This window comes from Crassostrea angulata, chromosome 1 (assembly GCF_025612915.1).
Source record: "Crassostrea angulata isolate pt1a10 chromosome 1, ASM2561291v2, whole genome shotgun sequence".
NCBI lineage: Eukaryota > Metazoa > Mollusca > Bivalvia > Ostreida > Ostreidae > Magallana > Magallana angulata.
The window spans coordinates 15124920-15138394 of NC_069111.1; the positions used below are offsets into that span (position 1 = coordinate 15124920).

Below are 13475 nucleotides of genomic sequence, written 5' to 3' on the forward strand. Positions count from 1 at the left end.
GCATGGTAAGTTTCATCTGATATTCCAAAGGAATCTAAAATATACAAAAGACTTTTCACCTTTTCTTTCTCATCATCAGACAAACACTCATAGGAACTTGAGATAGACTTGGGTTTATCTGTAATGTTAAACATTTTCCCATTTTTATCAGCCACTTTTGTTTCTTTGAATTACAATCCAAAAGATTTCGAGAATCAAAGAGTTTGATTTACCCTCTGTTTAAATATGTGATCTGCTTTTTGTGTCCCCTATTTCTTTTCCCCTACTTTGAAAAGGGCCTTTTAAAGTTTCAATGTATTTGTTAATGGACTCATTTGCATTCTGAAACTCAGAAAGTAAATTTTCATGCTGCTCACATTTTTCAATTGTTGAATTTAATTTTGCTTGAGCAGTTGCAAGATCTTTGTCGAGCTTAGCAAATCTGATTTTATGATTTTTTTCCTTCTTCAAACCTCAACTCATCCCTGCTCAGAATTTCATTTTCAAACACACGAAACCTTAGGCTTTGGTCAATGGTTTCCTTTCTTTTTCTCCCCTTAACTTGTTATCCCCTCCCGCAATTTGTTGCTAGGGGGATATAGCATCGCTGCTGTGCGTGTGTATGTATGTCTCCGTGTGTCTATCGAGAGCTCTTTAGCAAAATTCAAAGAAAACCCTCACATGAATATTCATCAATCTTTGTACACTTCTTTAGCATGTTCAAAGGACAAACTCTATTGATTTCCTAGCCAAAAAATTCAATTTTTTTAAAATTGTCATAAAAAACGAAGTTAAGACAGGAATTTATTGTACGACTTGACAATAGACATTTCGGTAATTTTAAAAAATAGGTACGACTTGAAGTAAATCGCTTCCGTATGCAGTAGTCTTGTCCCATGATCCCCTGCTCTTCGATTGGGGTCATGTAACAGCTGCAGCCATGTTTAATGGCGGCGCCCATGGCGATGAATTGTGGTCGGATTAACCGGTTTGAAATAAAATTCAAAGTGTGGTTGTTTTGAGGTAAAGTGATGTTTGTTATGTAGACTGTCATGATTTTCACACTTCATTCATCACTTCCGATAGATTTTTAGAGCATGACAGGAGTTAAATCGTTATTAATACGCATTCTAATTTTGTAAACAAGTTTTGCACTGCTGCAAATCTTAGCCGGTTCGTGTATTTCCAGGAGTGTCTTAGTTTTCCTTTTAACATTAAAAGACAACATTTGTATCAGGGTTCCAAAATATCAAGCTTAAATTTGTAAGGTCTTGGTTTACTCGGGTTTCGACCTATAGGTATCCAAATTTCCTCGACGACAACACGATGTTTATCTATTCCTACATTAACCCAGTTTTCCCTTGACAATCACAGACCAGGTGGGGTCACAGGGGCTCCTTTTTTACTAAAGTATAAATATATATCTAGCAATTAAAGAAATGAGGTGCTAATTTAAAGAAATAAATCTTTCTTTGAGAAATATGGGGTGATCAAAGCCGTATGACTTTGTGTTAGATTTAATCACGTTCAACCATATTGGGTCATTCCACAGGCCTTTGAATTTCTACCAATAAGCTGTTCAATGTATAGGAAGAGAGAGATATATACTCTCTCTCCAAAATCTATATATAAATATATATCTCTTCCCATGTAGAACAGCTTATTGATAAAAAAATAAAAAAGAGGCCCGTGGTTGCACCATAATATTCAAAGAATGAATCCTTATTACTTTTGTAATTGTGTGTATTAGGTTTATAATAGGCTCAGCACTGCCACGCTCCCACTAGCACTAGCTAGTGAGTTAACCCTTCAGCTCAGTCGGTAGAGTGTAGGTTTTAAACTAGAGTCCTGGGTTCGAGCCTAGTTGTTGTCATTCCTCCTCTTCTATTACAGTTATGTGACAATTGTAAAAACCTTTAAATATGTGTACATTGTATTTTTTTCTTAAATCAATTTTCTTATACAGAGTACTCCCAATGGATTTAGAATTAATATTAAGAGAAAAAAAGCCTTAGCTTCGTACAATCTATCATTGAACACAGAGTTAAATTATCTTCGCCCAAAGCAACTGCAGTGCCTCCATGAAGTTGTTCAAAAGGATTTAATAGCAGGTCTACCCACTGGATATGGGAAATCTCTTGTGTATGAACTTTTGCCCTTTTATTGTAAGTTTGTGAAGAACATATCTTGTACAGTAATTGTGATTGTGCCCTTAAATTCTATTCTGCAACAAGAGGTTGAAAAACTAGGGGACAGTATTGTTCATGTCAAGCAGGATATTACTCTGCTACCCAAAAAACAGTTCTACATTGGACACCCAGAAGATATTTTAAACTCTGCTTCAACTATTTTTCAAGCCACCAGAAATGTACAAGACACTTTCATAGTTGTTGATGAAGCGCATTGTGTGCTGGAATGGGGGAATGACTTTCGTCCTGATTTTAGGTTAATTGCCGAGCTTACATGTAGAACGTATTTTGAAAACGTTAAATTTCTAGCACTGACTGCAACAGCTAGCAGAGATGCACAGAGTGCCATAGCTAAGCATCTAGAAATGAAAAACTTCACATCTATCAATAGCACTCCTGCCCTGAATCCAAATATAAGTGTATTTCTATCCAAAAGAATTCCCTCCACTGGTGGAGACAACTCTGTGAAAGGGGCCTATGATTTCGTCTTTAAGCCACTTTTTTTAGAACTCCTTCAACTGAAAGAAAGGTTCCCTCTGACATTAGTATACACAAAGCTCCAGTGGTGTGGTTACGGGGTGGAGTTGGCCAGCCGTTTGGTTCCGTCTAATGTTCTAGAACAAAATACCGGTAGTGATCTGCCATCAGTTGTGCAGTATCATGCTCAACAACCAAAAGAGGTTTTTTTTCATTAATTTTCTTTAACTGTCTGTAATTGTAATTTAAATATAAATGTAATTAGTTTGTAAAATACTTAAAATGCGACAGAAATTTTTGTTCCGTCAGACACACAAGAGTAAAATCAGTATACCCCCTTCTCCTTCAGAACGGGGGTGGGTATAAAAAAACATGATGTTAAGATTTTAAACTTTATTTTTCATAAATGACACATTTCCAGTAATAAGTTTGATGTCAATCTATAGCTAGCATTTATATGCCCTATAATTCCATTTAAGATTAATCAAGCAATAGTCAATGCAATTGCCAGGCCTGATTCCCCAATAAAGCTTGTCTTTGCTACAGTAGCTTTGGGTATGGGTTGCGATTTAAGACATGTGAAGCGGGTGGTACATGCTGGTCCCCCTTCCTGTATGGAAGGTTTGTCTTATATTCAAGACTTCTCTAGTTTTTTTCAGGGACAATTTTTACAATATTACATTTAAACCTTTTACTTTTCATTATTATAGTATATGTCCAAGAAATAGGCAGAGCAGGGCGCGATGGTTCTCAGGCTGAAGCAGTTTTATACTGGAATGCAACAGATCTCTGTCATGACTTTATTGACAAGTCTTTTAAAGATTTCTGCAAGAGCAATGATATATGTAGAAGAGTGTTTATAACAAACTACTTCAACACTGTCTACCCAAGCTCTGTGGAAAACTGCTGTGATATCTGCATGGGAAAAACTTACAGCACTGAACATTTTAAAACCCCTAAATTGACACAAAGGCAAATCATGAGAGACTCTTTACAAGCTTATGTTTCTATTGATACTTCCAACTCTTTAAGTGAACATTTCATTATGATCATTACAGATGTTTTTGAACATTTACATGAATCGAAGCAAATCCAGAACATTTATCTTCCTGAACATGTGGCCCACACAGTACTAAATATTAAGCATGCTATTTCTGCTTTTTGATGTGCTTTACAAATCTATCATATGACATGAAACTGTAGGCTCATCGTATTATGAGGATATTGTATAAATACAGAAGTATCAACTATAAAAATACTAGTTACTGTACATTGTTTTATGGTTTTCTTACATGAGGTGCTATGAGCACATTTTACAAGTAAATGAAGGTACCATTACAAGCATGGACACAAACACTGGCACATGACACCATATACATGTGGATACATATGTTCTCAATTAATGATTGCTAGTTATATAGAAATATTCTATTTTAGATCAAAATCACTACAAGTAATTAATCGTGCAATGAAATGTTTTTAGAGGTTGTTGATAAGTCATTTCATAGTATAACAGCCAGTTTTTTCCATAAATGAAATCTTATACTACACACAATGTTCAACTAAATAGAAGTTTGGTGTTAGTCCACTCTCTCAATGAATACAAAGTATTAATTAAATTAAGAAATAAGCCAATATGGTCAACCTCAAAAGCTTCAAATAAGACACCATTTGTATTAATGTAAACGTTATGATGATGTTTCATTGATATTCAAATGAACACAGCTGGACAGCAGGTTTGAATGCATTTTCAAAAAATTCAATTTTCATAAGAAATTTCAAAGAAAATACTTCAAGTAAGTTATGTACAAGTAAAAAGTGATACATTTTTAAAATACCCACTGTCAAAATGAACTACTTCCCATATTCAAACATCAAAGTATCTTTATGATATATTAACCAAGCCTGGTATTTTGCCTGATCTAACTTTGCATGATATGGAGCTAAAATGTCTGTGAATTTGGTATATTCTCTTCCAATAACAGTTTGAAATGGATGCACGGTTCTGAGCTCCCTTATGACTTTCTCTTCTTCATCCTGTGAAGTCTTGGCTTTGTGGTGTTTTGCTCTAACAATTACATTGCTCGCTGAATCATAAGCATCACAGATAGCAGATATCCCTGATATTGCTTTAGATTTTTTCACCATACTCTCTGACTTGTTACTAGGGCCTGAGGTCTGGAACAAAATTTTCAATTTTTTCACAATATGCTCCATTTGGAGGTCAGCAGGAATGCTTGAATCAATTTTCCCCCTGTTGTATACAAACAATCCATAAAAACTGCGATGTACCTCTTGTAGACTATAAGATGATTGTTGATGACATAAAAATCTCAAACACTCTAAAGCATACTTGCTGTTGTTGCTGGATGTTTTGTAGACAGGCATTAAATATTTCATCAGTGAAATCATACGGTCTCGATCTGGAGTCTTACAAATGTCTAAGAAATCCATTAATAAAAGCCCAAGCTGTAAAACACAGTGTCCATAATGCTTCACTTTGTCATACTCATGATGAGTTGTCTTTTGTTGACAAATTTGATGTATATGCAGTTGTGCAGATGACCCATCAGGTAAATTCACAGTTACTGGAATCATAGTACACTTGATTCACTTCTGTCAACAATTTGAGTTGCATCTGTATTTTCTGCAAACACATAGGTTCTGACAAAATGTTCCATAACCTCCTGTGCTGATTTCTCCCCAATGAGGTTTCTAGTGGATAAGGATTTTAAGTCTTCCAGTCCGAAGTAATCGCACAATGCCTCAATGATGTAACTGCTTGTGAAGGTGAGGAAGAAGTCTTTGTTGTGGTCATAGTTGTGCTGAACATCCTTTTTTACTGTTCTCCTTCCTAACTTAATGCGAGCAGAATTCATTGTTCCCTTTTCATAGGAATGTTCATTAAACAACACATTGAAAATGAGGGATAAAAGGTTCATTCCAGCATGCCAGAGTTCAAAGGTGATTGGTTGCATGTGCTGTAGACGCTGTTTTTCTGTCAGACAGGCATTCCGGCTTAGGATAGCACGTAGTCTTTTGGCACCACTAAATCTCTCTCTTGTGAGCTGGTCACCACCAATGTGCACTTTTGCTAGGGGAACTTCTGCTGACTGGTAGATCTCTTCTATGTAGTGTTCATAGTGGTCTAGAATTTGAACAACGTCAGCATATTTCTGTTCATTAAATGGAAGGACTGGCAGGGCAACAACTAAATTCCTCCTCCTCATATCTTCTACACAAGGTCCAGGGAGGACCTGTTAAAGATGAACACTCTATATAAGAATTAGGATAACATTTTAGAAGTCAGATCAATAAAAATATATCCACGTACCATCTGGTGTTCGAGGTATATATATTTCTAGAAATGATAAACCATAAAAGAATTCAATAGGTTGCTTATCATGTGATAATTTAATACATTCTGTGCTAGTTAAGATAGGAAGTCCAACTGAGGTAAATGCTTCACAGCCACTCTACTGACAAGCACAATGTAGTCATTTATAATTCTGCCCTCATCGACATGGGTAGGAAGGAAAGCCTAAAAACCACATATTTCAAATAACAATTATTTGCATATAATATTTTGTTTCATACATGTATCCATATATATTTTGTCCACTAGTTTGTTGTTAATAAAGAGATAATTATTGATACTCATAATAATACAATCAAATTCTGATCAAGATTAATAAATGTACATCTAACAAACCATAAAATAACTTCGATTTAAACTTAATGTATTGTTCATAAAATAGAAGGTACCTCAAGAGGTAGATCTTTGGACAGACACTGGGGAACATCGGACAGTTCAGCAAAGGCCTTTTTCTGGGTTACAATGGCTGAGGCAAACCAGTTGTACATGGTTCCTTTTGCATTGGACCTCTCGTGTTTAACCCCAACTGAGATGTTTATATTGTCACCTATAAGCCTAAAGGGATTTTCATTCTTCAGCGACTGGATTACAGCATCATAATTATGTTTGCCAATTTCATCCACTAAACGTCCAGCACCTTGAAAACACGTTGTTACCCCAACTACAGCCAGTCGGTCATACACCTGTAAAAAATGCATGTACATGTACTTTCCAAAATTATTTGTTGTTAGGTTGCATACAAACTGTACCAAGTAAGATTGATTTTTTAAAAAAAAATTGTGAATTATAAGTTACCACTGGTAACCAAAAAATGTTTGATTATTCTCAGATGATTTATTTCATGGTAGTTAGTTTGATAAAATTGTCATTAAATATTCATTTCACTGCTATCAAAATAGTACTTGAGGTATTCTTGCAGCAACTGAGTTGTATATTGAGTTATTCAATATTTTAAAGTAAATACCAAAATTTGTGGATTTACATCATAAAGTTCTTATCTCACCTTTCTAGGACTTTCTAGGATGTATCATTGAAAAAACAGTATGAGATCAATCAAACATCTGTAAATTAGTCAACTGAAATAATAACAAAAATGAAAAAAAAAACAAACAAACAATCAAAAAACACCAAATGAAACAACAAAGGAATAAATTAAAATTAATCAACAAATGTTAAACTACTTTTGATATAAATTTAATCATTATGAGCTGTGTTGATAAAATTTGTGACGAGTTCATAGTTACTCGAATGACAGAGATAATTGAGGTTTATAAATAGTGAATGTTATTTGTATTTATGTTAGTAAATTATATATAGGGTTTAACTGAAGCAAAATTACTGTTGTTTTCCTGTACAAATTAGAACCCTTAGTTTCAGTAATGTTGAAGCCAACATCAATGATACACACTAAGATTATTCTTTCTAACTGACACTGTCAAACATGAAAAAAATCCAGATATTCATGAATTTTCCTCAAATTTCAATATGATGTATTTTTATATGTTTCAAATTGAATATACATAATTGACTTTTCATTTGTTAAAAGTAAAAGCAATTTCAAATAAGAATTGTTTATTCTAAAACCTGTGTTTGCACTTAATTTACATATATGTACATGTTTAATTTACATAATTAAATATATTTACTCACACAAGCAGGCTGTCTTTTACACTCTTGCAGAGGTGTTTTCCCAGTTGGGGAACTTAATTCCCTACACCTCTTTTTGGAGACATCCGAGACAAGATTGGTAGCAGGAAGGAAGGAAGAAATTCTATCCATTTTCTGAAAAAATTCTCAAAATTTTGAATTGTTTGATGCTTCATTCAATACTTATTTTATATCTCAGTATTTGCACATATAGTTTAATAATACTTTGAATAAAAACAATTACATTATATCAAAATTAAAAAATCGTATAAACAGCAACCAGAAATATATATTGAAAAAGGAGCCCCCTGGGACCCCGCCTGGTCTGTGATTGTCAAGGGAAAACTGGGTTAATGTAGGAATAGATAAACAAATCGTGTTGTTGAGGAAATTCGGATACCTATAGGTCGAAACCCGAGTAAACCAGGAAGACCTTACAAATTTAAGCTTGATATTTTGGAATCCTGATACAAATGTTGTCTTTTATGTTAAAAGGAAAACTAAGACACTCCTGGAAATACACGAACCGGCTAGGATTTGCAGCAGTGCAAAACTTGTTTACAAAATTAGAATGCGTATTAATAACGATTAAACGCCTATCATGCTCTAAAAATCTATCAGAAGTGAAGAATGAAGTGTGAAAATCATGACAGTCTACATAACAAACATCACTTTACCTCAAAACAACCACACTTTGAATTTTATTTCAAACCGGTTAATCCGACCACAATTCATCGCCATGGGCGCCGCCATTAAACATGGCTGCAGCTGTTACATGACCCCAATCGAAGAGCAGGGGATCATGGGACAAGACTACTGTATGCAGTTAAAATCAACAACTTGGCATTTTTTGGGATTTAAATCATAGTAAGGGTAAACAAGAGGCCAATTGGCTTTAACGATCACCTGAGTAGCATATATCCAATACACAAACTTGTCCTGGAGTCTCATATATGCATCTAATTAATTGGGTTTCATACTGGAGTAGAAAAATTATAAATTTGTAATGACAACCACATATAATTCAAAAAGAACTGTGAAGCCTATAATTTTGGTGAAAAACTAAAAGATCTGGTCTACAAAATAATGAATTCAGTTTTCCTTTCAGGTGTGTGGGAGTAAAGAAGATAATTTTGTAACGTTATATGCATTAACATCTATACATCCATTTTGGCCCTGCCCTAGAGTCAAAACCCATACCCCAGGGGACATAAAAATTAAAATTTCAGTACAGGACTTCCTGGTTAACATAATTATTAGTCGTTTTTTTTATACAGATGTGTGAGAATAGAGAAGAAGATTTTTACACATTATATGCATTAACACTTTATTGCCATATTGCCCCCCCCCCTTATGTCCTGAACCCCTGACCCAGGGGCCATGAATTTCACAATTTAGGTAAAGGAGATTGTGGATATCATAACCATGTATTCAGTTATTTGCCCACATGTGTGGGAGTAGAGAAGAAGATGTTTTAAGATTTAAATCATTTTTACTATATGGCCATATTGGCCCCACCCTAGAGCATGAACACCTAACAAAGGGGTCATGAATTTCACAATTAAGGTAGAGGGCTTCATAGTCTTCATAATCATGCATTTAGATTTTAACAAATATATATTGGAGTAGAGAAGATTTTCTAAGATTTAATACATTTTTACTATTTGGCCATATCGGCCCCACCCTAGAGCCTGAACCCCTGACCGAGGGGTCATGGATTTCACAATTTAGGAAGAGGGCTTCATGGACATCATAATCATGCATTTAGTTTTTAACAAATATATATGGTAGTAGAGAAGAAGATTTTCTAAGATTTAATACATTTTTACTAAATGGCCATATTGGCCCCACCCTAGAGCCAGAACCCCTGACCCAGGGGCCATAAATTTCACAATTTTGGTAGAGGCCCTCATGGACATCATAACCATGCATTCAGTTTTTTCCTAACATGTGTGGAAGTAGAGAAGAAGATTTTTGAAAATTTGGGGTTTTTTTTTTAATATTTTGCCCCGCCCGTGGCACCCACGGGGTGGTAGAGCCATAAATTTCACAATTTAGATTCTTCTGACCATAGAGATGCTTCACACCAAAAATGGTAACGATTGGCCTGGTAGTTTTCAAGAAGTTAAAAATGTAAAATTGTTAACGCACGACGACGGACGAAGACCAATTGCAATAGGTCACCTGAGTCACTCAGGTGACCTAAAAACGGAAATGTAGTATTGGAGGGTTAGAAGATTGCTCATAGTTAAAAGTTGAAGCAGGCAAGAGATTAAAGTCATCCGATTTACATCGAAACAAGCAGTCGACTTTCGGACAAATTTTCCCGTATTACTTGCAATAGAACTAGTCCAAAATTCAAGAAAGACTTTGACAGGTATCGCAGGTTTAACACGCGAAAATTGTTTCATATTAATAATAGCTGCACATCTACTACTTGTCGGGTTGACATACGAAAAGCAACTAGAATTGTCGATCAGAGCAGACTACAGCAGCTGTAAAAATCGATAGATCTTCAGCTACGTTTCATAAAAATACGGACCGTTTATGTATGTTTATATACAAATGAATGTCACTAAATCAGTAAATAAAGCTATATTATTAAACTTTAAACCATGAGAAAAGGATGCTTATGACATTTTTGACAAAACAGAGAAATAACGTCACAAACATGACTTTACGTCATAACGTCGTCTGAAAAGCGTTAATTATATAACGTGTCATTTTCATTGCGTATAGTTTTCATACCTTACTTTTAAATTTAATTTTCACATTATTTTAAATAATCTCTTATTATACTTTATTTGCACACAGATTTGATGATCTTCATGTATTTCTGTTTTTTCTCGAAATTAGCTTAATGCTCAAAATTGGCTATGATTTGGAGAAGTTTTATAGAAATATTTTGCTATTAATTTTAGGTGTCTGCTTCATTTTATTTTTTACAGAGCATTGATATTAACATTTTTACATCACAAATAAAAAAAAATTATCTTATTTCAAAGTTAGTTTATCATTATTCCGACCACATACTGTAGATTCTTTTCCATCAAATCGCGAGAACATAAAATTGCGAATGCCGAATTTTTAATATAGTTAATTAAATGTAGGTAACATATGTCAAGAAATAAAAGTGAGATTTTAAAATTCGCAAGATGCGCTTCTCACAATTTTACGCGGATATTAATTCCTCGCGTTTAAATAGGAATCTACGCTAATAGTGCGTGGATTAAGAAAGCAAAAAAAGAACCTAAGAAATACATGTACTATCGTCTTTATTCAGCAAGTACCATTGCCGGTATTTTTTATCTTTAAACATCTTTTTATAAATCATTTTCAGATAAATTACTGAAAATGCAGTAACTAGAAACATTTCTGGTTGAACAAGCTGAAAGAACACAGTAAAAAAAGTCTATTTAAAAAGCAGACAGATGAAAGTCTGCAGTACTGCACACTTCTCACTGATCTGGTAAATACTTGTATTGTTTAATATCTCTTAAGTTTAAATAACAAGTGCTTGTGTTTCCTCACACAATCTTAATGCTGAGTAAATCTTAACATTGCATTTACATGTACAAAATGAATGTAATACATGCCCGAAAAAACCCCCCAATTCCTTGTTTTTATTCTCAACGAGGCCGAGTCTACTTATTTCTACCTTATATATTTTTATGAAATTTTTTGCATGAAGTTAAATGATATATCAGCAATATATCATTTTTTTTTAGATAAAAAAAAATTAGCGACCCCGATTTCCCATGTGTTCTTGAATGTTATCATTTTTTTAGAAGGCCCTATGGGAATTTGTTGAAAATGCGCTAAATCTCACTTTTTTCGCATATTTTTGGTATCTCTGCCCATGATTTTTTTATTCCACCGATCGATTTAAAAATTGTTTAGAACCTGATTGTGAGTGTTTCAGCTCTGTCAGTATCTATGGAGCTACATGTGTAAGATTCACATCTGTTTTTTTTATGAATTAGAGGTGTATAATAAGCGCAACTCAAACTATTAAATGCTTTCTCTGATTCATGCACGATATGAAGGTGGCAACATTGCAATAAATAAATAAAAATTAACAAAACAGGCCCTAGCGGGTTATGTAATTTTTTTCTGTGATGATCGATACCGTCATAGCCCGCATGAATTATCAATTAACCTATTTAATTTCAAATAATCTATTAACATCCTTATTTTAACAAATTAATGAATTGGTCGTAAAGAGTATGTAAAATTAACTAAAACATTGTTAATGTACATCAAAATGTTAAATAAACGGAAAGTCTAGGTCGTCTTAAATGGGAGGTTGAGTCTGACATCATCATGATTCTTTCGTGCAGTCGAGGATAAGTTTTCTTAGCTAGGCCGATCAAGGTTTCGACCAATCGATAAACAAAGCGTGTGGATTTCCGTCCTATCAGTTTCTACAGAGTTTAAATTATTTTCTTTGAAAATTGAGGGAATCATACTTGTCTGATGTGAATATAAACAAAGAAGTTAACTCAATGTACAACTTAACCAAAACATTATTTCATGTTTCTATCGGCTGTGATTTTGTTAAAAATCGTTTTAAATAGACGTTTTCTTCTATTTTGTATTGAAAATTGCTATGTTAATATTTAAATTCTGATTTTTTAATTCTTTCCTTATGATGTCGATTTTGTTTGTAATACTGTTTCATTTATTTAAAGGTGATACACAGTCAAATTCTTGATTAGTGGTCCGATTCCTTGTAATGAACACGAGTGAATTTAAATATGGAGAAAGTCACTATCTGGATGATGGTTCCTGAGAATGATTCAGAAATTATGTAATCATACTCGATGTTATCTTCTTTTTTTTTTAAATGAAAACTTCCTATTTCAAGTTATATATTTAAACAAAGAGCCATATCAACAAAATGGTCATGGAATAGTGCGAAGGAGATAAAAGAAAAAAGTGATACCTATTACAGGTTAACTCAAACCTACTTATACATTGAACTGATTTCTAAATATACGTAACAAACAAAAACTAGACGATAAACAAAATTGTACATTGTGTTCTTGCATTTTTTTTTAAAATACATGATTCTTTAAGTCGCACGCAGTATGCTTAAAAAGTGAGGAACTGTTATCGTGCCAGTCGGTGTCACAAAGGTTCGGAATACTTTTCCAAACATGAGTAGTTAGTGATAATTTATGACAAAAAATGTTTGACAACATAATTACAGCTCATATTTTTACTACCATATATAAAATTATTGACTCGCTATTTTCTGTTTTAAAACCGATAAATCATGATTGAAAAAACTGATTAATATTATAAACGTTGAACCTACCTCATGTTTTTTTTATCAGAACTTATTTTTTGATTCGATTAGCGTTAATTACTCAGTAACTTTGTAATCGTGAAGACCAATCTTAATACTTGTTCATTTTCTTGTGACCATTACTGAAGAACTTGAGAATTCAGACGGTTTCACGATCCCGTCCGAACCTGAGATTTATTTTCACATTTATTTTAGTCGATGGAGCGGATTCACAAAATTATATAAGGCTTTAATGAAGTGGGTAAGATTTACAACTGATTTTGGAATGTAGGATACATAGAGACTAATTATACATCTAGAAGTCAGCGCACTGGCGGTGTATTTAAATGCATGCATGCGCTTTGGATTATGGGCAGTTGAGAGTTATCCTAAACTGACGGTGAAATATATCTTCAAAACACAGAATCAATCTCTGCATACTGTATGTTTCTCTATCATACTAAACCTCCGTATTTGCTGTGGAATAGTCACACGCGGATGATAAGTGTCCGGATGT

At 33.9% G+C, this 13475-nt stretch overlaps 1 protein-coding gene across 1 annotated transcript; it reads right to left on the minus strand.

The window, feature by feature from the left end:
* Positions 1 to 2955: 2955 nt before the first annotated feature.
* Positions 2956 to 8424, minus strand: LOC128171753 (uncharacterized). Its single transcript, XM_052837523.1, has 4 exons — positions 8346 to 8424; positions 7672 to 7803; positions 6411 to 6704; positions 2956 to 5902 (listed from the first exon to the last, which is right to left on the minus strand). Exons 2-4 carry the CDS (start codon positions 7798 to 7800, stop codon positions 5240 to 5242), a joined length of 1086 nt encoding a protein of 361 aa, XP_052693483.1. The 5' UTR covers positions 7801 to 7803; positions 8346 to 8424; the 3' UTR covers positions 2956 to 5239.
* Between the last annotated feature and the right edge of the window lie 5051 nt (positions 8425 to 13475).